At 46.6% G+C, this 24,608-nt stretch overlaps 1 protein-coding gene across 1 annotated transcript in view; it reads right to left on the bottom strand.

Moving 5' to 3' along the window:
* CACNA1C (calcium voltage-gated channel subunit alpha1 C) overlaps positions 1-24,608 on the bottom strand; it is a 645,253-nt gene that overhangs the window by 249,798 nt on the left and 370,847 nt on the right. Inside the window, exons 4-5 of the mRNA XM_035028541.1 lie at positions 15,452-15,591; positions 8,829-8,968 (exon numbers count right to left, since the gene is read on the bottom strand). Coding sequence (XP_034884432.1) covers positions 8,829-8,968; positions 15,452-15,591 — 280 coding nt within the window. The remainder of the gene's footprint in view (positions 1-8,828; positions 8,969-15,451; positions 15,592-24,608) is intronic.

The following is a 24,608-nucleotide window of genomic DNA, read 5'->3' as shown; positions in this document are numbered from 1 at the left end:
AGCTAGCTGTGTGCAGGGAGGCTTACTGAACCTCCTTGGAGTCTAAGATCTGCCATCTGTTCTGATACTCTTTGAGGAGATTCCCGAGGCATTTTGCTGTCACTCTGCAATGCAGTCTTTTGGATATTTGCAGCAGAGAGGAAAGAACAGTCTATTTAGAAAACTGCCTTACTGGCCTGGCATCCAGGACCCACTGCGGTTTGCTCTGTGCCGAACTGCCTCACCCGGTTCTCACTATGTCCTCCTCAGTGGAGGACTGGTCCACACGGAGACCTACGTGCTGGCCTGGGCTGGTGACCCAAAGGAACGAGGTTTTCACCCCGCATGTCCTTTCATCTCTGTCCCTACATCTTCTACCAAAAACTTAAGGCTCATTTCAAATACTGTCTCCTCATAAAGCTTTCCTGGGCTGCCACAGTCCCTGGTAAACTCACCCCTTGAATCTACTTCACTAGCATACATAATGCCTCTCTGGTAGTTTTTGGTCTCATGTTGCTATTTAACTCTTAAATGTTCTTTACCATTTAAAGTATATCTCTTTTGGAGCACCTGGGTGGCTCAGTTGGTTAAGCGTCTGACTCTTGGTTTTGGCTCAGGTCACCATCTCAGGGTCGTGGGTTTGAGCTCCGTGCTCAGTGCAGTCTACTTCAGATTCTTTCTCCCTCCCACTCTGCCTCTCCCTGCTTGTGCTCTCTCTGTCTCTCAAAAATCAATAAATAAAATCTTAAAGAAATAAAGTATATCTGTTTTGTCTTGATAGTGATTTTGTCGTGTTCTTCCATTTTACATGCCTTGTGTAATATCAATTGACGGGATACAATGTAATGTAACCGCTACCATTTAACTGAGCACTTACTAGAAGCAAGGCACTGTTTAAGTGCTTTGCATGCATTAACTCATTTAGTTTTTCTAACACCACATGAAATAGGTTCTACTGTTATTTCCATTTTACTGATGAGGAAGCTAAGGCACAGAAAGGCTTAATAACTTATTTAAGGTCACAGAGTAAGTCAGTGCAGAAGCCAGGCAGTCTGATTCAAGAGCTCTTGCTCAAAACCACTATGTCTTGTCTCTCCTGGCACTTTCTATCTGGTATCCAATCAACAGGTATTTGTTGGCTGATTGGTGTTGATTTGTTTTCAGGAAACAGTTCTAATCTCAGCAAGAAAAAATAGGAAGAAAGGGTCTGACCCCTCTCCACACATGGTCCTTACTGCTCCTTCTCACTTCTCAATTAGGAAGCAAACCCTTGTTTAATTGCTGTTTTCTATTCTGTGTGATTCCAGAAATGACACTTTTAACTGAGAAAGAGCTAATCTTATAAATACTCATATCACAGGGAAAGCATGTCCCATGAAAAGTCTCTATGGCATTCAAGTATCTTAACAGATGGGGATAGTATTCTATTTATCTCTGTGTCTCCAGGGCCTCATTTAGTGCTTGGCTTACAGAAAGTGCTTAATAAATGTTCACGGTGAATGGATGCTATTTTCTAAGGCTGGCTCTGGTCTTGCATGGAGGTGACTGCTCAATCCCCTTCACTGTCAAATCAAGTTGGCTGCTACGAGTTTTTGTCAAAGACCTCACCAATCTAAAAAACACCTTCTCACCTCCATCTGTCTGATCCCTTTATTCAATCCACTCCTGAAAGTTCTTCTCCAGGAGAGCATATGGGATTGCATGGAAAGGAGGAAATGACCCTTTGCTTATTGCCCCACACACAAATGCACTCCTGTTGTATACATTGCAAATATTTAATCACAACCCTCCATGTTATTGTTCATGTTCACTGTGTAACATTTATTCCATATGGCCTATCCTTTGGTACAGTATGCATGCCTCACAAGCAGTGGGAACTGAGATCCTTAACTGATGAAGCAAAATGGACAAAACTTTCAATTACACAGAATTGCATCGAAAGAGTCAACTAATTTTTACATCCAGAGTGAAATCACCTCCGAAAACGTATTGTATACAACCCCAGGGCCACAGTCATTCTCTTTTCTCTTCATAATTTTCTAGAATGCCTCTCCTTATTTATCTTTTAGGATCTATTCCAAATGCCACCTCCTTCAAGAAACCTTCCTGATTCTTTATCCCGATTCCCAAAAGTGTGGCATCTCCAAAGCATTCTTGTCACAGAACTCATCACATTTTTCTTAAGCTCTTTTTCTGAGGCAGGGGGAGAGCACTCTCCAATTTTTGTTCTATACAATCATTTCTTTGAACATCTTTTCTTCTACTTTTCAGTCTCTTTGAGAACACACTTAGCATCTGACTCATTTCTTTTTTTTAATATTTTATTTATTTATTTGACAGAAAGAGAGAGATCACAAGTAGGCAGACAGGCAGGCAGAGGGAGAGGGAGAAGCAGGCTTCCTGCAGAGCAGGGAGCCCGATGCAGGGCTCAATCTCAGGACCCTGGGATCATGACCTGCCTTAGGTTAAGCCTAAGGCAGATGCTTAACCGACTGAGCCACCCAGGCGCCCCAGTATCTGACTCATTTCTGCATCTACTGTAACAGCTACCAGAATCTTCTGTCAAGGGTGCACCCAGTAGGTTTTGTCAAATTAATATATGGCTTACACCCTTACAATCATCTCTCTCACTCCATAATTTGTGATCTTAAGATTTCAATGATGGGGCACCTGGGTGGCTCAGTTGGTTAAAATACCCAACTCTTGGTTTCAGCTCAGGTCATGATCTCAGGGTTGAGAGATAGAGCCCCATGTCGGACTTCATGCTGGGTGTGGAATCTGCTTAAGATTCTCTCTCTCCCTTGGCCCCTCCCCCTTCCTCTCTTTCTTTCCCTCTCTAAAAAAAAAAAAAATTTCAATGGCATTTAATACACATATGGATGTTTAAAAAATAAGAGCAACTTTTTGGGCTTAGAGTTACATATCCCACAAACCATCCAACTAACCTATTTGTTATAAGAAATAACATATGTGTATACCCAAATATCACACAACTGTCACGAAGATCAAATAAGATAGAAGAAATAAACACCCTCTGGAAATGCTAAAGAGGCATTTATAACTGGAAGCTGGTTTAGCATTAGAATTTGAGTGAGCTGGGTAGTTCTTAGTAACTGCTGCATGTAGCGCTGCCCCTCAGCCATGAGGCGGCTGAATAGAGACAGCCATTCAGTCTACAGAGATTTATCTGGCATTGTACATGCTGAGGATATAGCAGTGAACAAAATGAACAAAAATTGTCCTCATGGAGGTTATATTCTCGTGAGACAAGGGGAAAGTAAGTAAATAAACAAGTACATATACAGTGTGACAGAAGGTGATGAGTAAAATGGGAAAAATAAAGCAGGGAGGGGGCACAGGAGATATGAGCATGGCTGACATGGGTGGGGAGAGCGGGCCTCTCTGGTAAGATGACATTTCTGTGGAGATTGGTCTGGTGAGCAGGCCAGCCCAGCAGAGAGTGGGGAAAGGGCGTTGTGGACACAAGAAGCAGCAAGCATGAAGTCTTGCTGGGTTTGGAATGTTGGAAGCATGGCAAAGAGGTCACGGAGGCTGGCAAGGAGGGACAGACAGAAGGGAAGGGTGGAGGGAGATGATTTCAGAGGAGAGACAAGTGAGACTGTGTAGGGCCCTGTGGGACTCTGGTTCTCATCAGTGAGTGAGGGGAGACTTGAAGGGCTCTGAGCACAGCTGTGATGTATATTTTACAAGGATTTGTATTTCAAAAGGACCATGTTGGCTACTGTGTTGAGACTAAGCTGTGGCAAAGGGTGAGCATGGAAACAGAGAATCCAGTTAGGAAGCTACTGTAATGATCCAGGTGAGAGGTGTTGGAGGTGGTAAGAAACAGGAGTTTCTTGAAGGTATGGCCGATAGGATTTCCTGGAGGATTGCCTACAAAGGGTGAGAGAAAGCAGTAAGTCCAAGATTTTTGGCCTGTGTACCTGGAAGGATGAGGCTGACATTGACCAAGACAGGAAAGACTTTGGGAAGATTGGAAGTTCTGTTATGGATGTGGTAAGTTCGAGATGCTTAGACATCATATTAAAGGAATGGAATAGGCAGGTAGGTATACAAGCCTGGAGTTTAGAAGAGAGGTCTGGGCTGGTAACATACAGTTTGTAGTTATTAGAAGACATTTAAGTGACATTTAATGCCAGAAGGCTCAGGATATTTAATGCCAGATACTAGGGAACAGAGTATCCCTGAGATATAGAAGAGGTCTAAGGATCGAGACTGCAGCTCTCCAGTGTTAAGAGGATGAGAATGTGAGGGGAAATCAGCAAGTGATTCTGATAAGGAAAAGCAAACGAATTAAGAAAGAACAGTGTCCTGGTAGCCAAGTGATGACAGTGATTTAAAGACAAGGGATAGGGGCGCCTGGGTGGCTCAGTCGGTTAAGCATCTGCCTTCGGCTCAGGTCGTGATCCCAGGGTCCTGGGATCGAGCCCCGCGTTGGGCTTCCTGCTCTGCAGGGAGTCTGCTTCTCCCTCTCCTCTGCCTGCCGCTCTGCCTATTTGTGCTCTCTCTCTGTCAAATAAATAAATAAAATGTTTAAAAAAAAAAAAAGACAAGGGATGATCAGCTACATCCAATGCTGCAGCTAGATCAAATACAACAGCACCAGAAAACTAACCACTGGATTCTGTAATGTGGAAATCACTGGTGGTCTTGACAAGAGATGTTTTACTGGAGTAATGGGGGAGAGAGCCTGACTGGTGTGGATTTAAGAGAGAACGAGAAGACAAGAATTGAAGACAACAGATAGAGGCAACTCTTTCGAGGAGTTCTGCTGAAATATGAAAGAAGACACCTAAAAGGTCTACGAAATGGAATTTGTCTAGGTTTGTAGTGGTAGGAGATATTGCTGACATCTTTCTGGATGATATCAACCAAACTAGCCCAGGGCACTTGTTCACTGTGATCTACATACTTTACTATTTAAAAGTCGCACATATACCTCTCCAGGAGAAAGGGTGACAGGCTGGATTAGCCCTTCCTTTAAGCTCCAAAAAGAGCTACTCTGTTGGCGACCCATGGAACACAAGACACAATTGTTAGCCCTATGTATAAGCATGAAGCCACCTGCAAGGCTGCCCACAACTGCAAAACCATCTCAGTGTGATCATCTTCAACGACAAAGCTAACTTCTTGGACTGCATGGTAGGTACTATTAAGGCCTTATCTTTGAGGTACTGTACCATGTCCTCATCTTCTTGATGAGAGAATTCCAAGGTATGTTACCTCTTCCTGACCCCACTCTACAGTTCTACCATTAATTAAATGCATGTGGAGATGGGACACCTTCTTTAGGAAGTTTTTACAGTGGAACCCTAGCTACTGTATCTAATCTGATTCTCCTTTTTAATGCACTGAAGCACGAGTGACTCTCAACCATATGCATCTCTAATTAAGAACTTCTGTACTAGAGTAATTACTGTAACTATTTCTGCTAATAAACTCCTCAATCTCTTTGTTTTAGACTGTGCTCTTTGTTCACAATTATTCACCCTTGCTTCTCTGTAGGTACAGTATAATTCTGTGTCCCATTATCCTTGGGACAAAGATAGCAATGTGACTTGCTTTGGCCCCTGGAAAGTGAGTAGCCATGATATAAGCCATTTTGAGCAAAAGCCTAAAATATGCTTGTGTGGCTTAGCTCTTTGCCCCCTTTTTGAGCATCTGCCCTCTGCCATGAGGACAACATGGCCTACTGGATGCTTCTTCAACCTGGGCTCTGGAATGAGGTAGCATATAGAAGCTGGTCAAGCCCAGAGTCCAGCTAAGCCCAGAAAAGTGGCAGCTGGCCAACATCATCATGTAACATGACCAGGTATAAATGTTTCTGATTTTAAGTCACTGAGAATTTGGGATTGTTTGTTCTTATAGCAAAAGCTGACTGATACACTCTTATTAGATTGTCAGATTCCTCAAGTAAAAGGACTATATTTGTTTTTTATGGTATGTCCTCATACCCAGAACAATGCTCTGAAAGTGTGGGCTCCTAATAATCATGTATATTAGAGGGTAAGATTCATTATGTCTGCTGTAGTTTGGTTGGAAGTTTGGAATAGTTCATAGTTCCTATCACTGACACATTGGCTGTACCATCATATTAAGCTCCTTAAAGTCATGTTCAAAGTTATTCTCCCCTTCCTTCTCATTCCTTGATTTTAGCCTACTGAGTTATGGCTGACTGACCAAGAAAACCCAAAGAATTTAGGCTTCACAAAAGGGAAATTGGATCTTGGCCATCATACTCAGTTGAACCTTGAACAATATGAGTTGAACTGTGTAGGTCCACTTACAGGCAGACTGTTTTTGGATAAATACAGAACAGTACTGTAAATGTATTTTTTCCCACCATATGATTTTCTTTCTTTTTTTAAAGAATTTATTTATTCGAGAGAGAGCATGCACAAGAGAGCACACGAGCAGGGTGGGGAGGGGCAGATGGAGAGGGAGGAATAGGTTCCCCACTGAGCAGGCAGATGCTTAACTGACTGAGCCACCCAGTCTTTCTTTCTTCTTTCTTTCTTTCTTTCTTTCTTTTCTTTTCTTTCTTTCTTTCTTTCTTTCTTTCTTTCTTTCTTTCTTTCTTTCTTTCTTTCTTTCTTTCTTTCTTTCTTTCTTTCTTTTCTTTCTTTCTTTCTTTCTTTCTTTCTTTCTTTCTTTCTTTCTTTCTTTCTTTCTTTCTTTCCTTTCTTTCTTTCTTTCCTTTCTTTCCTTTCTTTCTTTCCTTCCTTTCTTTCTTTCTTTCTTTCTTTCTTTCTTTCTTTCTTTCTTTCTTTCTTTCTTTCTTTCTTTCTTTCTTTCTTTCCTTCCTTCCTTCCTTCCTTCTTTCTTTCTTTCTTTCTTTCTTTTTCTTCTTTTTTTTTTTTTTTTAAGATTTTATTTATTTATTTGAGGGAGAGAGAGAGAGAGCATGAGATGGGGAGGGGCAGAGGGAGAGGGAGGAGCAGACTCCCCACTGAACAAGGAGCCCAATGCAGGGCTCGATCCCAGGACCCTGGGATCATGACCTGAGCTGAAGACAGACACTTCACCGAATGAGCCACCCAGGCACACCCCTATATGATTTTCTTAATAACATTTTCTTTTCTCTAGCTTACTTCATTATAAGAATATAGTATAACACCTATAAAATATGTGTTAACTGTTTATGTTATTGGTAAGACTTCTGGTCAACAGTAGGTTATTAGTAGTGAAGTTTTGGAGGAGTCAAAAGTTATATGTTAATTTTCAACTGCGCAAGGTGGGGATCAGCACACCTAATCCCCACATTGTTTAAGGGTCGACTGTATACTGTTTCCAGTCCTAGATGCCCTAAAATGGTTAAGGCCAAGTAGAAAGAATCTGTTCCAAATGTGTTTGTGTGGCTTAGCTCCACGTTCACTTTTGAGTTTAAGACAGACCACAGACTTTGCCCAAGGGGCTCCACTGCAAAGAAAACATTCCAACTCTTGCCTTCATTTATCTAGTAAATTCCCCTAACTTGTAGAGACCATTGTAGGCATGGTGCAGGAACAGAGACAATATAAGCCACAGTTCTGGGCTTCTAGGGGCTTATAATGTAATTGAAGAGATGGGATATATTTGTAAAAGTCTAAGACAATCAAGAGTTTTATACTAGCTAATCCTTTACAAGAAGTTGTATAGGAGAGAAAGTTGGTTTGGAAGTCAGGAGACCTGACTTCCTAGTCCTGCTCTGCTGCTGGTTAGTTAGGTTTCTTTGGGAAAATATTTTCACTCTTCTGTGCACGTACGGAAAGAATAGAACAGGTTAATACAAGGTTCTTCACGTTTCTATGGTAAGGGCTTGGTGTTCAGAGGACGTCTTTGTTTTCCTGTCCCCTGCTCCCATCTCCAAGCTTGTATGGTTTCAGCCCAGTCATAGGGACCTTCTCTACCTTGAATTATGGGCCAGATCTGATGGAGCTGACTTGAGAGGGAAAAATCTCAGCACGCAAGTCCAGAATTATGCTCAGATCGCACCAATCGATCAAGGAGGAGTGGAATGAGGAGCTCTCTGAAAGTTGACTTAATCCCCAAGAGCAACTGGGGCTGTGCTTTGTTGGAGGTGATGCTGGGTGCCCGAAGCTGCTGTTTTCAGTGCCTGGGGTTCATCCATAGTGGGGCAGGCTTCTGGAGGAAGAGGTAGAAGAGGGGCTGTCCACCGGACTGATATCTGGATAGACAATATCTCTCCAATGCCCTCTGGCCTGATTCAGAGAGCTGAACACCCTCCACCCTTGGGCAAAACCAATTCTCACAAAGGCAGGCAGCCTGTCCATAAATAGGGCTTCTGAAGCCGGAAATGTCCCATTTGACATGAAAGAAGGAGAGGGTTGAGAGAAATGGCAAATAGAACTTTTTGAACATCCACTGATGCTTTTCTGATTGTTCTTTGGAAAAATACAGAAAGTAGAGATAATCTCATTGGCTAAAATACTTTGACCCTGAGCCTCAGGGATTAGCCTTCTCTGCTCACCAGGCTCCTCTGCTGCAAATGTATTTAAATCCCAGCCCAGGGCCTGGGGGTAGGGGGAGGGAGTGGGGGCGGGGCTCAGATGGCCAAGGGATTTCTTTCTCTGGGTAGCCTGTCTTCATTTGGCTGTTTGGCTGCTATGGATTCTTTCCAGGAGTTTACAGGAGCTGGGGCTACAGTGTGTTCTCATGGACTCACATCAGAGTTAGGTTCTTTAAAGCAAAGAAATTCATTTAAGAAAAAACACCGCTGTTTATATGGAATCAATTTTTCTGGCAAAGTGCTCCTGGCAACTCAGCACAGGACAGCAGGGGGTGGGTGACAAGATACCACTGTGAACCAGAAGAATGGCTTTACTTACTTGGGACTCCAGACACCAGGCGCAAGGGGCGCAGCACACGGAATGCCCTCAGTGCCTTCACGTCAAATCCAGCTCCTTTCCCTCCCAGAGCATTTGCCCCATCGGCTTTGGTTGCTTGTTCTAAAATTGCACTAAAAAGCCTAGAAGAGAGGAAGGGGAGACGGAGCTGTCAGACCCTGAATTCTCTGGAGGAAGCTTGGGAGAGCAGAGTTTGCAGGCATCCCCAGCCCAGGAACCAGAGCCAAGGTGTGTGCGTGGGAAGGACTGTGACCATCCTAAGATGACATCCCCTCGGTGTGGGTATCGCCCTGCCAAGGGCATCACCACTGCCCAGAGAGGTCTGAGAGGCGATGGGCAGGCCCTTTGCAGTCATAAAGCCGTGCACAAACACAACTGGTTTTGTGTAAGCTGGGCGGCCTGGACAGAAGTGTAAAGTTGCTAAAGTTTGCTGGAGTGTCTCCGTCCCTTTGCAGTGCCCTCTCTCCACTCCATGGTTTCCTAGCTCCTGCCCTCACATGGCCAGGAACCACACCCTCTCTCGTCCCCACACACCTCCTTACTCCTAATGATTCCCCTTTGATTTTGCCTGGGCACAAATAGAAGATCCCATAGACATTGGCTTTGTGCTGCAGATACAAGGATGGGAAACTAACCACTGGCTTTAGCAACATGCAGACTCCTGAGACTTTGAAAACAACTGTTTTGGAGAAGTGATGGGGACAAATGCCTAATGGATATGGGCTCAAGAGAGGATAGGAAGAAAAGTCTGAGATAGCGCTAACAGAAATATGATGCAAGCCACAACTATGAGGCATATATATAATTTAAACTTTCTAGCAGCCACATTAAAAAAGTAAAAACAGGCGAAATTAACTGTGATAATATATTTTATTTACTACAACATAACCAAAATATTATCATTTCAACTGTAATAAATCCAAAGAATTTTTCATGAGATGTGTGTTACTCCTTTTGTGCTAAATCTTCGAAATCTGCCATATATGTTACATGGACAGCGTGTTTCAACTCCGATTAGCCACATATCCTGTACGGAGTGGCCGCACGGCTGGTCGCTAGTGGCTACAGTATAGACAACACTTCTGAGGAATTTTTCTGGAAAAGGTAGTAGAAGAAAAAAGATGGTTGCCAGAAGAGGGTGTGGAATCAAGGGAGTCGTGTTTGTTTTTAAATGGGAGATCCAGCGGCATTTTTATATGTGACGGGAGGTATGCAACAGAGATAGACAATCTGACCATGCAGAAGAGAGAGAACAATTACTGGAAGGATTGCTGTCCTGCAGGAGGCGGAAGGGATCTCTTGCACCCTGAAGGGTACTGGCCCTAGATAGGGGAAGGGTGGTTTATCATGGTTCAAATGGGAAGGTACATCATAGGGGTACAGATGTTCTCCTTGGTTACATGTGTTTTCTCAGGGAAACAGGTAGCAAGGTCATCGGCTGAAAATGTGAATGGGGAGCAGGTATTGGAAGTTTAAAGGGGGAGGCTAAGGTATAAAAGACTCACCAAAGTAAGTGGAGGAGTGAATGGAGTAGCACATAGAGTAGGGTTGCCAGGTATCATCAAGGACCTATTTGAAGTTTGTGGTCACAAGTGTCAGGTGAAACCCATCAGCTCAGCTTTGCAGGTTTCTCTACCCCTTTTAGTGGCACAGCTTCAGGTACCAGATGGATTTCCATCTAGTTGGATTTGATTAGGGTTGGTGTTTTTCCAAATGAGCAAGGTAAGTGAAGAGAGGAAGAAGGAAGTTGACTGTACACACAAGTGAGAGATTGTGATGGGGCTGGGCATCTAAGCTGGTTAAAAGGAGGACTGGACACAACGGGCAGAGGAACAGAGAGTATGGGACAGGATGAATGGATTGTCAGAGTCAAAGTGCTAGAGGGAGTAAGCTGGAAAGATGGCTGGTAGTGTTTCCAGAGCAGGGTGTTTGGTTTGAGATTATGGGGGAGGGCACGGCTATTAGTTACCGCAGGGATATTGGCTATCACCATGGGAGTGGGCATCTGAGATAGGATGGAGTCAGGATCCCTGGGCGGGGGGTGGGGGGTGTAGATATCAAGGAACCAAGAAGCTACTGGAGGGGACAGCAGGAATAGTGAGGTTGGAGAGAGTTGAGAGTGAGCCAAGAGCTCCTGTCTTCAAGGAATGAGGAGTCCCCAGAGGCCTAGAAGGGGACCCCATAGGGAGAAGTAGGAGTGGAAGGGTTTGATCACACACATCAGAATCAGAGGTGGCTAGGAAGCGGGGAGGGCCAGCAGTCTGAAAGCAGAAATAAGAGAAATGCAGGGCCCCTCTCCTGACCTCCTGGCTGTGGAACAAGGCATTTGGGAGAGAGTGGCCATCTCTTGAGAGACTGTGATGGAGTAGGACCCTTGGGGGAGCCAGAAGGTTAAGTGAGTGGCCAGAGACAAAGCTGAGGGTTTAGGGCAGCCCTTGGGCCACTCGCTCTGTACATGGCGTTTTGCTGGAGCTCAGCTACACCCCTCATTCACATACTGCTGCTGTCCATTGCTGTTTTCTCGGAAGAGGTGACTTGTCGGGACAAAGCGCATAGCTTGTGAGCTGAAAATGTGTATCTGGCCCTTTACAGAAAATGTCTGCTGACCCCTGAATGGGCAGTGGGCTGTGGGGAACACAAGGCACAGTGGAAAGGTTTCAGGGGGATGGTGAGGGAGAGGGGGCACAGGGTTCAAAGAACCACGTGGGAATGGGAGCCGGGAATTTTGGGCTTTTGTGGTAACCAAGAAAAATAGGGGAAAGGACACATGGGGGCAATTTCTGTCCTTTATACGAGAGATGACTACCAACTCACTGTCAGCAGAGTGTGTGCTGGGCTGTGGCCGGGGGTCAAGGGGGAAGCCCAGGTATCAGAACTGGGGCCCCACATCTGACCTGCATTCGAGGCCAGGGCAACTTCGTTCTTGAGGAATAGGCTTGAGCTCCTGAAATGACTCATGCCCAGGGAACTGGATCTGGAAACACAGGAGGCTGCAGCTGGGGGCTTAGCTTTGCAGAAACACAAATCTAGGCAGGGCCCAGCGAGGATGGGGTTGGTCTAGATGAAGGATTTCCAAACTGTGCTCCATGGAACTGCTTAGGGACTTCTTGGGCAGCGAGGCCAGAGATAAGTGGCGGGAATAGAGTGGCTTTTGTGGCTCTCTGAGTAAGGCTTTGCTTGAACAATGGGTTTTGTAGCTAAAAGAAGTTTGACAACTCTGGCCAGACCACATCTAAAGTCTTTCTCAGCCCTGTGATTCTTTCAGCTCAGCTTGGCAGTTTGATGGTGTCATATTGTTAGCTGGTGATGCCTTGAACCCCAGGCAGAGTTGCCAGGATGGGGGAAACGGGCTTCTTTCTCTGCAGAGAAATGTTCTTTCCACTCAAGTCTAGATCGCTGAAATCTTAGAAAATGGAGACCAGTTTGCAAGTTTGTCAAACAACATTCCAAATCCAAACCAGATTTGGTTCCTAGTATTTCCTGGAAGAAAGCAATACGCTTATTAGGGTACAAGATGTTCACATAATATTATTTATTGAAGGGAACAGAGGTTAGACAACTTTCTTTTCTTTTCTCTGCCCCAACTTGACGCAGACACTTTATTAAGTGTCTGATTTTAATTTTGAAAAGGTAGAAAATTCAGGAATGGGTCTAGGAAGTGTTCTTGGCTTGTAGGGGCTGGTGTGTTTCTCCTTGATTAGATACTGTAAAGCTGAACCCACTGCTTTGTGCCTATCTGTCCCTAAGGGCTGGGTTCAGATATGGATGCTTGGCAGGGGGATTCTTCAGGAGTTGTGTCTGGCAGTTCCTTAGCTGGAGTTGGAGCTTTTAAAAAGAGGACAACACAGCTCTAGAGGGCCCAGCAGTTCAGAAAGGCAGGGCCACCATACTGGGAGAGAGATGGTAGCAAAAGCCCTTGCAGCTGGAGTAGAATGTCTCAGGCAGGGGGATCTAGTGAGGATCCCTAGGTCCCTGGCTTGAGGTGGGGAGAGGTAGCTCACAGAGGCCTCTGAAGTCCTCCCCACTTTCATTCAGCAGTCTCATCTCCCCACTGTACCAAGGACACCCTTCCACTTTAGGAAGGAAATGTGACAGGTCTGTGGGGGTTAGGCAATGCCTCTTGTCACAGGACCCCGCGTGGCAATGCCGACATGAGAGAGCAGCTCTTGGCCTGGCACTCAGGCAGCAGGCAGGCAAACCCGGCTCTCCCAGGGCAAGGCAGATTCCCCTCTGATTGTAGGAGAGCCCAAGAAACCGTCCCCTAAGTGGCTGCAGAGGAGGGGCCCAGGAGAGTAGGTATTTCCCAGGAGACATAAGGGAAATAGACAGATATCCATTTACTAAAGAAAAAAAAAAAAGGGCAGGAAAAGGAGGCATAGCAGTAGAGAGGAGGTTGCTACACCGTGTGTGTGTGTGTGTGTGTGTGTGATTTTTTCAAGTTAGAAGGATGGGCCAAGATTGAGACTAGACAGAGAGCTGCTAGGACCAATGCCCTTGGAGAAGAGAAACTGGGTGTCAAATATGTCCGTGCATGCTAGTAATGGGGGAAAAGCCCAACTGGTCATGTGAGCCACAAGCTAAGCAACCACTAGCATCAAAAACTCTGTGGCTTAAACAGCCAACCAGAGGCATCTTTTGGAAGAGGGCCAGTCTGGATGCTTTCCTCTTCATCAGCTTCATGGCCCAGACCCCAGAAAGATGTGACTGAAATCTGGGCTGACCCCACGAAGCCTGCCCTCTGCGGTTACCAGGAGGAGCAGCAGGGCGAGGGGTAAAGCAAGGTCCAAACAAGCAGAAGACGCAGACCGCAAGGCAAGGCATCTGCTCCCTCCCTCCTGAGCTCTGGTTTAAGCTCTGCTCTGTGCTTCCGGTTTCGACCTCCCAGGCTGCAGCTGAGGCCCTGGAGGGGGCAGAGCATGGTACGCAGTCAACTCTAACTCATTCCATAAACATGAGAAGAAGATATAGTTTCTCTGCCAAAACAAAATTAGTCCCTGAAGGCACCCTTATCTCTCTAGCAATCTCATTCCTGGGGCTCTTTTCTAGGCATATGTGAAAGGTTCCCCAGAGCCCGAGGCCGTGAGAAAGACACTGAATTTGAAAGGATTTAGGGGCATGTGGAACAAGGCACCTTAAATGCCTTTGCTATGGTTTACCGGAGTTAATTCAAGGCATTTGTTTGGTTATTCTTTGTTTATCCTGGTGTGAACAAAAGCAGCAAATTCTCTTATAACTGCATCCTCACTCTGAGTCCTCTGGAGCCAGATCTATGCCTGGCAAATACTCCAATAACTTTAGTGCTTCTCATGTCACCCAAATATCCTTGGTGTTAATGTGGCCAAAGTGTGTCTTTCATTGGCTGTGCAAAAAAAGACAACAAAGAAAAACCCCTAAAGCAGTTCCAAACAACCCTAATAAGTCATCCAGATGGCCAGAGGCAAGGATATAACTTCTCAATGGTCTTGATTTGCTCTTGTTATTTCCTGCAGGAAAGACCAGACACTCCCATGAGATGATGAGCAGTGAGTGCTCTGGAGGAGTCCACAAGGACCTGTCTTCACTGGGATGGCACAAATGGTGCCAATCAAAAATAGGTTCCTGGGATATGGGCCCAGTGACATATTGACCTTGACGCTGAAGGCTAGCGGAACTCCACGGGAGTAAAAATGCAAGGTGGCCACCATGTGACCACTCTCCAGGCTCAGAGAAACGACAGATCAGCTTCGAGAAGCCCAAGTAGAATCTGCTGTAGGGTGCCCTCCCTTCACAAAAGAGAGGAGCAGTTAAAACTTCATCAACTGTGTCTTAATGAACTACATTTCACATAGCACATGTACAGGATCTTTTTGTAAAGTTGCTAACTCCTAGATAAGGAGATCACCACTTCCGAATTTTATTTATGATTCTTTACATTGCTTTTTTTTTTAAAGCATATATTGACCTTGATTTATCTCATGCTACAGCGGAACAGCGTGTTTGGGGAAGGTGTATTTGGTTCTACTTAGGCCACCCACGACCTTGGCCCTTCTAAGTTCTCTGTTGTTTCCTCACCCACTTATCTCAAGCAGCCTGTTTCCTGGGGCCCCCGATGAGGCCCACTGTAGAGGTGAGAGTGGGCATCCATGGCACCTATGCCAGCTTCAGCCCCACCCCCATGCCCATGGGCTGCTCGCCAGGCCAACTGGACGAACTCTGCTCAGGAACACAGCAGGGGAACTGGTTCGAAGAGCTGTCGGGCCAGATGTGGTTGGGGATGGAATAAAAGACCTCAAGCAGAGGAATCTCCTCAGCTGCAAAGAGGATGCTGAGTTCCATTAAAAGCCCTCAGGTTCCACTCTGTGTTGTGGGGTGTGTGTGTGTGTGTGTGTGTGAATGCACGCATGTGAGCATGTATGTGAGGGAGATGTTCTTAAGTAAGAGCTCTTTTCCCTTTGGAGAAAGTCTGAATTCAAAGTGACTTTTAATGGATCCTCTCATCTTGCCTGGTGCCCAGTGCCGCTGTGACCAAATAAAAAAGAGATACAAATAACAGAAGGAAACAGAGGCACATGTTGGTGGATAGTAAGGGGTGAGGGGAGGGAAGAGAGAAAGGTAGTGATACTTACCCTACAACCACAATTATAAAATCTAGTAAATTCCAACCATTGCGGAGGTAAGCGTTGGGGTGAAAGAGAAGTCCATAGGCTATTACTTTTAGAAATGCTTCCACAGTAAAAATTATGAGAAAGAGATATTCCACTCGTTCCTAGGAAACAAAAATAGAAGGGAGAGAAAAATAAAGTCAATGAGATCGGGGATCTGGAAAGTTCTGAACCAGCAGATCTCACAAGCAGGTGGAGGAGAGTGCTGCCCACTCTGTGGTGGGATCTAGGAGGACCTGGGTAGGACCTCCTAGCCAGATTACCAACTTCCCAGTCTGTTCCAACCTTAGACCTCCAATTCATTGGGCATTAAGGGTTTTTTTTTAGTCTTCAAATGTCCCATTAAAATGCAAATATTAGGGTGGTAGAAAAATGACACATTTTGGAAAAACATCTTATTTAGTTAATCAGTGAATGTTTCATTGTACCTTCTCAGAAGAGAACTCATAATGTCTTGATCTAGAGGGAAATGATGCCAAGACAGAGGAGAACAGTGCTCAGAAAGGAGGGGACAAAACCACAGGAAAAGTGTACCGCCACCTTGAGGTAACAAACCCTGAAGAAAAAGAAACCATCTTGGGGGAGTGTACTAACCACATTCTCCAAACTGATAGACCAGGAATACAGCCGCAAAGAAGTTGAGACATCAAAAAGCTCCTAACAACAGTTGAAACACAGGCAATCTGCTCATATACCCTGACCCTGAACTAGAAATCTCTCTCTTTCTTGAGAAAATAAAAATCTTTGTCCAAAGACAGACCCCGTCAGCTGAGAAAATCAGCATTTCCAGGTTAGAGGCAGGCACTGGGGTGGGGCAGTGAAGAAAAAGGCTCATCTCTTTTCTCAAAGGGTGGGAGGTAGTGTTTTACCTCCCTTTGCCACCTTGAAGAAGGCTTTGCATTTAAGGATGAAGCTCCTGTCCCTGGGAGCCCACACTTAACAGGACAAACTCGTTGGCTCAATTAGAGCGAGCCGACTCTGTGTGCTGATTCACTGGCTTCCCTCACCACTAATTGCTTTCTCCCACAACCTTGTTCCCAGTGCAGAGCCTTAATGGCCCCCACCAGGCAAAGGCTGCCTGGATGCCTTCATGCTCCACTGCTCGCCTCTGCAGGAGCCTCAGCCCATCTCTCACTGGAGCCACAAAACACTGGTCCACATGGCATTCGGCCACAGATCCTCCAAGCAGGACAGGCCCAGTCACAGCCCCCAGGAAGCAGTAGGCTCAGAACTCCCGGACCTATCTTCCCATCCTGTGTTGGGTCAGATGGAGCTCACCTGGGAAGGCATACTCGCTCTTGCCCAGCCTGCTGGGAAGGTGCTCCAAGCCCAGGGGCATTGAAGTCTGATGGGTAGCTCTGTGGGGGGAGGCTAGCCCACACATATACCTGTGCTCCCATCCATTCTTTCTGATTTGCTAGACTTGGCATGAGTGCAGACCTCACTGTGCCCAGCTCCGGGTGAAGCAGTTTGAGGAGGCAAAGTTTAAAAATGCAGAATTCTGGGCCCTACCCAGACCTATTGAGGTGGATCTCCTGGCTATGGAGCCTGGAAATGTGCATTGCAGATGATTCCAGGTGTTTCTGAGGCACCCTGAAGTTTAAGAACCACTAGCCCATGTGCCGATGAAGGCCCTGATCAGGCAGTAGCTGTGGGAAGGGAATGGAGAAGCCGGCATTAATCTGCACCTCAGAGGCAGGACTGTCTTTTACTCACTACCTATTACAGAGGTGGGGTGGGGGAGCATGACCCAGGAACAAATAACAGTATGTGGGAGCCTCTGGTCTTTTAAAATTAGGTGACGTTGGGTTAAAATGGGTTGATTCGGTTGATGATGGGTTAAACCCCATCAGGACGGAGTTGAAAGGGAAAGCATGTGCAACCTGAGGGAGTTTGTGGAAGGGGTGTGTGTGTGCAGAGCTTCAGGTAATGTGGGCATCTGATCAGCTGGAGTGAAGGTTACGGGGCTGGAGAGGTGGGTAGGCGCAAGATGACCAGGGGCTTTGGAGCAGCCCCTGGTGCTCGGATTCTATCCTGAGGAGATAGTGAATGTTGGAGTCAGACGTGCGCTATAATCTGGCACCGGTCTAGAGAGTGAGGGTGGCGATGGGGGTGGAGGGAGTTGGGGGGTGACCCATGCAGAGACCATGGAGGCTTGAGCCAAGGTAGACAACGGGATTGGCGAGAACTAGGTGGGTTTTAGAGATAGAAAGAAGGTAATTTGGTTTCTGGCTGCATGTAGGGGTTGGGGAAAGACACAGCAGAAGTGCTCCCCACCCCCGAGTTTTCTAACTTGGGCGACTCTGGATGGTGATGCCTCTCACTGCAGTGGGGGACTTGAGGGGAGAGCCATCAGTTCTGGACTTGCTGAGTTAAAGCATTTGTGGGACATTTGTGGGGTTACTGGTGATCAGACATAGGAGGTCAGGGGGAGTCCAGCTTGCAGGGAGGGCTGAATGAGGTTGCCCAGGGAGAGCGTGCCAACTAAAGAGAGGAGAGATGAGGCTGGAATCCCTCTCGGTAAGGGGCAATCTCATCCCTTGGAAAGCACTTTCACATTATGGGAATGTACCTCCTTGGCAGAAGTTATCCTGCTTAAAGCCATTGAGTTGGAGAGATAGAATCTTAGAGGGTATTTAATTAACCTCCTCACTTGAAAATCCAGAATGCTGGTAAGATACCAAGGCCAGGGAGGTATGTGCAGAAGATGGGAAAGCAGATTCCCTGACCCTTGGTCCAAAGGTCCATTCATCTCATCTCGCTTTCCTGGGTGCCAGGGGAAGGTTTCTTCCTGGTCCCTGCTTATCCCCAGAGACACAACTGGGTCAGTCCTCATACTAAGTTGTTTAAGGATCTGAGATAGAACTGGAAAGGGTCCAGGTGGCCAGTAAGAACGGGTCTGGACAAAGAATCCTGAGAAGGGGTAGGTGCGTGTTGCCTCTGAGCACGTGCGCATGCTGATGGCTCTATGGTATTCATTCTGACTTTAGGGACTGAGTGCCCTTGAAGTTAATCCCACCCACCGCCCCCCAAACCCAAGAAAGAAACAAACAAAAATGTAAAGAAGTGAAACAGCTTGGTTGATCCTTTTAAAACCTATGTTGTGTTGCCACAGAAACACCTAAGGGCAAAAATGAATGGAGTGGAGAAATGCAAAAGTTTGTCCAAGACCTTTCTCTTGCTGTGCTGAGGTCTTGGTGCCTCTGGTCCTGTGCCTCATAGCCCTCCTCCTGCCTGAGTTCTGAGGCCAGAGCTCCATGCTCCCCTGAATCCTGAGGGACCACAGAGCTCTCTGAGAATGCACAACACTCAGCCTGTGAACTGCCCCTTTTGATCTGTGATTTTGGGAACTCGGGAACTTTGGAAGCCAACCTGGGAAGTTCCTGTTCCTCCTGTTCTGTGTTGACCCTGGAAAGGGTCAAGGAGGCATGCAAACCTGCCGATGAGAGGACGTCAAGGCTGGAATGGGAATACGCTGGAATGGAGTCCCAGGGCTCCTGGAGGACCCCTTTCCCAAATCAAGGGTGAAGCCCTACCTGCCTGGGGCAGGTGTGATGACTTCAGCCTTTCAGACACTCCTGTCTTCCTTCCTTCCTATCCAGGGCTCTTTCCCCTTACTGCTGCCTTTCCATTTTCATCTTCTTCTCCCTTCCTTTCCTCTCTCCCTGCTCATTTCTCAGCACTACTGCAGGCAGCTGGTGCCCATGGCAACACCCATGTCTCAAATATTTAGAAAAATTCAGTGGAGAGAGCCTCAGATTCCAGGAACCACCATGTCTTCTAAACACTTGTGGAACTAATATACACTGATGAGTACAGTGTTAATTTTAGTTTTCCCTTTATCTTTTCATGTACATGTATCCTACCTTTCATTCTATAGGACAGAGACTCAATTATCTTTTGATGGTAATAATCTTGATTCTGGTACCACTGGCTGTGTGTCTTTGGGCAAGGCACTTTACTTCTCTGGGTCTGTCTCCTCGTCTGTAAAAGAACTAGCTAAGCATTAAAAAAATGCAGTGTTGCAGAGAGCCCTGGGCTTCCACAGTGCTGTTCTGGGAGCAGTAACAGGTTAGGGGGGGCTTTGCTCACTGACCCCCTGCCACCTTGAACCAGAGCAGCACCATTTGTACCCACATGCTAAGTTGTCCAAGGATCCTAACACAGTTCAAAAGAGTCCAGGGAACCGATATCATGGGGTGAGGACAGAGACTACACAAGAAAAAGAAGTAGCCATCTCTGACTAATCTGGAAGACTTTTATTGGCTTTATAATGCTGGTTTCTGCATTAAGATTTTATTTGAGAAGAAGAATCACTGCTTTGTTTGTTTATTTGTTTGTTTTTCTGGGAATCTTGAACACCAATTCCAAAGTCGTAGAGGACTTCCAAAGTCTCTTCAAAATTCTATGGCAAGTGAGGATACCAATCCCTGGTATGTGTGCGGTTCTGCCTAAGGCATAGTCAGATTCCAAGACATGGAAAGGAACAAAGAGTTCCTCTCCTCATTGTTCTGAGGATCACTATAAATACAAATAGATTTTATAATAAAAAGGTCCTTCAGTAAGGAGATCATTAATATTTGTGCTTTAAGAGAACACAGACTCCTTATGAGCAGAAGCCATGCCAGGGTAGAGCTCTTCAGACAAGAACAACAATGGACAGCCTGCCATGTCTATACACTTGTGCATGCTTCTGCACACACACACACACACACGCATGGCACAGCTGGGTGATGCCCACCATCTGTGTTGAACACTGCATAGCTTATACCTGCTGTATAACAGACCAAGGTGTGAGAATTCATACTAAGAGAGCCTGTGTGTATTCACTTAAATTTATGCAAGTGTATTTATTGGAGCTGCCAAGATTTCTACACCAAAAAGAATTGATGAGAAGCCCAGTCATACAATTCCATCTCAGTACAAGGTGCAAAGACAAGAAACACAATAATAATGTGTCAGACAGCACCTTGTATTCCAGATTGTTTCATAATTGAAGTATCATTCAACCTGACCTCTAAAACAGCCTCCTGACTATTTCTAATGAAGGGAGATGAAGAAACTGGAATACCTCAGTTCCTACTCTTCAATTTTTCTCTCGGTCCTTCACTCCTTCATGCAGTAGGTCACACACATTTCCTGAGGGTCTACTCTGCCCCACACCACTTGCTGCATTGCAAGTGTCTCTTAGGACACTGAGGGACTTGGTAGAATATTAGAAGCTGGAAGGACCTCCTACAAAGACACACATCCCAAGTAAGAGGACTTGTCCAAGGCCACACATCCACCCCATAGATGAGTACTTGTGTTTCCTGATGGCTGTTCTGGTGCTGTTCCTGCCATAGCACAGCTGTCTCTATCTGTGGGCTGACTGAGATTCTGGATTACTGTACCCGCCAGGGGCCTCTGGGCAGGAAAGGGCCATCTATGTGATGCAGCTGGAAGGAAGGGCAGCAGGGATCTCCAAATCTTCCTCTCTCCTGGGGTCTCTAATGGTGCATCCATCAGTGGATGAGGGATAATCACACAACAGAATATTAGTCAGCCATAAAAAGGAATGAATGTCTAACAGGATACAACATGGATGACCCCTGAAAACACGACGCTAAGTGAAAGAAGGCAGTCACGAAAGGACAAACATTGTAAGATTTCACTTAAATGAAAAGTCGAGGATGGGCAAATTCACAGAGACCGAAAGTAGAGGAGAGGCTACGAGGTGCTGGAGGGAAGGAGGAACTGTTTCAGGGCATGACAAACTTTGGAAGTAGACAGTGGTGATGGCCGCACAACATCTGGAGTATAATTAGTGCCTCTGAGGTGTGCACTTAAAAATGGTTAGGATGGCAAATTTTATGTTATGTATGAGTTTACCACAGTGAAAAAAAGAGAAACATTCCTTTGGATCTTAAAGGTTTTCCTTAGGGGTCTCCAACCAAAGTACATGATGTCATGTTTAAACCTGTATCAGTCTTCACCTTCATAGGGACTAACTCATCAGAAAGTTGACAGTGTAATCTTCTGTGAAACCCTGGACAGATGCCTGGGCAGACGCCTGGGGCACCTGGATTGGGAAGAAAGGGGCTGGAAAGGGACGTGGGCTGCCCCTGAGGATGAATGCTTCAGTTGCACAATTTTTTGAGGACAGGCCCTTCCTTTCCAAGGGCCTCATTTAGAAGGTGTCTGGTGGTTCAAATGGTCTGGCCTTAAGATTCAGGACTTCTAGCAAAGAAAGAGGGGACAGGACAGGGCGCCTGGGTGGCTCAGTTGTTAAGCGTCTGCCTTTGGCTCAGGTCATGATCGCAGGGTCCTGGGATTGAGCCCCATATCCGGCTCCCTGCTCCGCAGAAAGCCTGCTTCTCCCTCTCCCACTCCCCCTGTTCCCTCTCTCACTGTGTCTCTCTCTGTCAAATAAATAAATAAAATCTTAAAAAATAAAAAAAGAAAGAGGGGACAGGACAAACCATTTAATAGCCTAAAAGTAAAGCAGGTTTGCAAAAAAACATTTCACCTGTTTAGCGAGGGCAAGTAGCAATTGAGCCGAGTGAGTTGAGAAGTATGCCAGTGTCATTGGTTTTACAGCAGTTCAGTTTAAAAAAACAAAAACTCTCCTCCAACTGGACTGTTTCTCTGGGCTTACCCATGACGCTAAGTTGAAGTGACTTACCCACTTACTAATTCCTCAAGTTCACGTCTTCGTCTCTGGAGGCTGGCCTTGCCTCGGCTGCCCCAGCCCAGCGGCACCTGACTCAAACCCAAAGAGTGCCAAGCAGGCCACCTTGGATGTTGGGTATGGACCTGTCTGCTCCTCCTGGACCCTTCACTACCCCTATCTCCAAGACAGCATCTCTGTCCATCCCTGGGTCCCTCCCCAGTCTGGGTTCCTCCGTAAACCCCATAGGGCAGAGACCGGCCTGCTTCAGTTCTTTATCTGGTGTCCAGCGTGTGGTCGGTACAGAGGGAACAGTCAACGTTTGTCACGTGCTGCCTGCATCCCCCTCCTGGAGTGCCCAAACAGCACGCAGGCCAGCCTCCTGCCCACAGCAGGTGATCCCTCCAGGTGACCTTCTCCACCTCAGGCTGTCATTTCCTTCTAAGGTGGCCCGTCCTTCACTGGGCAGCTCTGGCTGTCAGAATATGGCCAGCCCCTTCCTCTCTAAGGAGTTCACTCTGGCTCGGGGATATTACCTTTTCTTTGGGCGTAATGGAGTGGAGAGGGTGACAGATATTACCAATCAGGGCTGAATTACTCCTGGGGACAATGGGGCATTTGCTTAGTGACCTGTGGGCTGGAATGTAATTTTCCAGATGGAGGGAGTGTGCAGCAGTGGCCTCAAAACTCTCGTAAATGCTCCCCTTCATTTGAGGAGTCACACCAACCCCTGGCCCAAGGAAGCAGACCCTGTCTATGCTGCCTGTCCCCACTGCCCATCTCCATCCAGGCCTCCACCACTGGCTGGGTGTTAAAGCAGCTCCCTAACCCCTCCCATTGACATCGAGGCTGTTTTACTGCATAAAAATCTCCAAAGGCTCCCCTCAGCCTTAAAGTGGAATCTAGCCTCCTTAGCCTGGCTCCCAGGTCTGTCACAGTCCTGCCCCACCTGTCCCTCAGGCCTCATTCTCAGCCACCACACTGAGCTCCAGCCACACCAAAAGGCTCACGCAAACCAGACAGGCTGTTCTGCGCAACTCTCTTCGTGCCCTGACAAGCCCCGCCCCTCTCTCTACCTGGCAGACTCCCTCTCAGAGCCAAGCCAGCTTCAATGTCATCACCTTGTGTGGACTTCCCAACCCTCCCCTACCTCCTCTACCCCCAGTGGGCTGGAATTAATCAGTCCCTCCCCTCAGCTACAGCACCCTTTCTTCAGATGATAGCATTCATCACAATGTGTGTGTTTTCTGTGTGTTTCTCCTCTCCAGGGGCAGAGGGCCTGCAGAGCAGAAGCAAGTGTCTTTGTCACCTTTGGTGAAGAAATGTCTTTAAATGAAAGGCAAAGTGACAGAGGAGAGAGGGCTTTGGAGTCAGGTACACCAGGGATCAAATTATTTCTCTGTGACAAGCTACATAATCTTCTGAAACTTTGGTTTCTTACCAGTAAAGTGGGAAGAGTGGTAATAATGAGAACTAGAAACCAGAGTCATCACTCAAATGGTAGCTGCTGTCATTACTGCCACCCCAGCACTTGCACACTGTAGGTGTCCTGCACACGTCCATGGAGTGAACATCCCTGCTCCAGGGGACTTAGTGTGTCCTCTGCAGAGGTCCTGGCTCTGCTTGCTCCCATGACAGCCTGCTGGGCAGCTGGAGTATTCAGCGGCACCAGCCCTGCTGCCTCTCCCTGTCTCTTCTCCTGCCCTGGCCTCAAAACGGGTAGCACAACCCACTTCTATGCCTCTTTGGATCCTCGTGACTTCAGCAAAAACTAGAGACAGTCCTCATACCTCCTTTCTATTATCAAAGCAACTTAAAAACCAAACCAAACCAAAACTGTGTCTCTGTGTCCTGTTTGCTGGGCTCTACGTGTTCCAAATGTCCTTGCCCCATCTCCCTCCTTAGCCCTTAGATCTACAGTAATGGGTTCCATTCTGCTAAAGAAGCTCCCAGCCCCAGAGCCGTGAGCATTTCCCTTGTGTCTCTGGGAACTTGACAACACTCTGCCTCTTGAAGTGACTTGTTTCAGTTATGGCAGACAAGGGTAAAGGATGAAAGTCAGTGCTCTTCAGGAGTAGAGGGACCCATGGACGTAGGAGGTTTGCTAACCACAGTTATCACACAGTAATCACCACACTAACATAGTTATCACCACTCACTGGGTAGCACTTTACAGTTTAGAAGGCACTTTCTCATACATTTTTATGTTGAGTCTCATGACCTCTTTGTGAAACAGAAAGGGTGAGTACTTTCTTTCTTTTATTCCTCTTACTCCCACTTTCCTTTCCTCCTCGCATCACCATCACCACCATCACCACTGCCATCACCATCACCACCTGCACCATGATCACCAGCACCACCTGCACCATCAGCACCACCGTGATCACCACCTCCACCATATCATCACCACCACTGCCATCACCAGCACCACCTGCACCACCATCACCACTGCCATCACCACCTGCACCACCA

The sequence above is a fragment of the Mirounga leonina genome, unplaced genomic scaffold, assembly GCF_011800145.1.
Source record: "Mirounga leonina isolate KUSES-001 unplaced genomic scaffold, KU_Mleo_1.0 Mir_201, whole genome shotgun sequence".
Lineage (NCBI taxonomy): Eukaryota > Metazoa > Chordata > Mammalia > Carnivora > Phocidae > Mirounga > Mirounga leonina.
The sequence above is the reverse complement of the archived record's forward strand: the minus strand, read 5'-3'. Positions and strand labels throughout refer to the sequence as shown.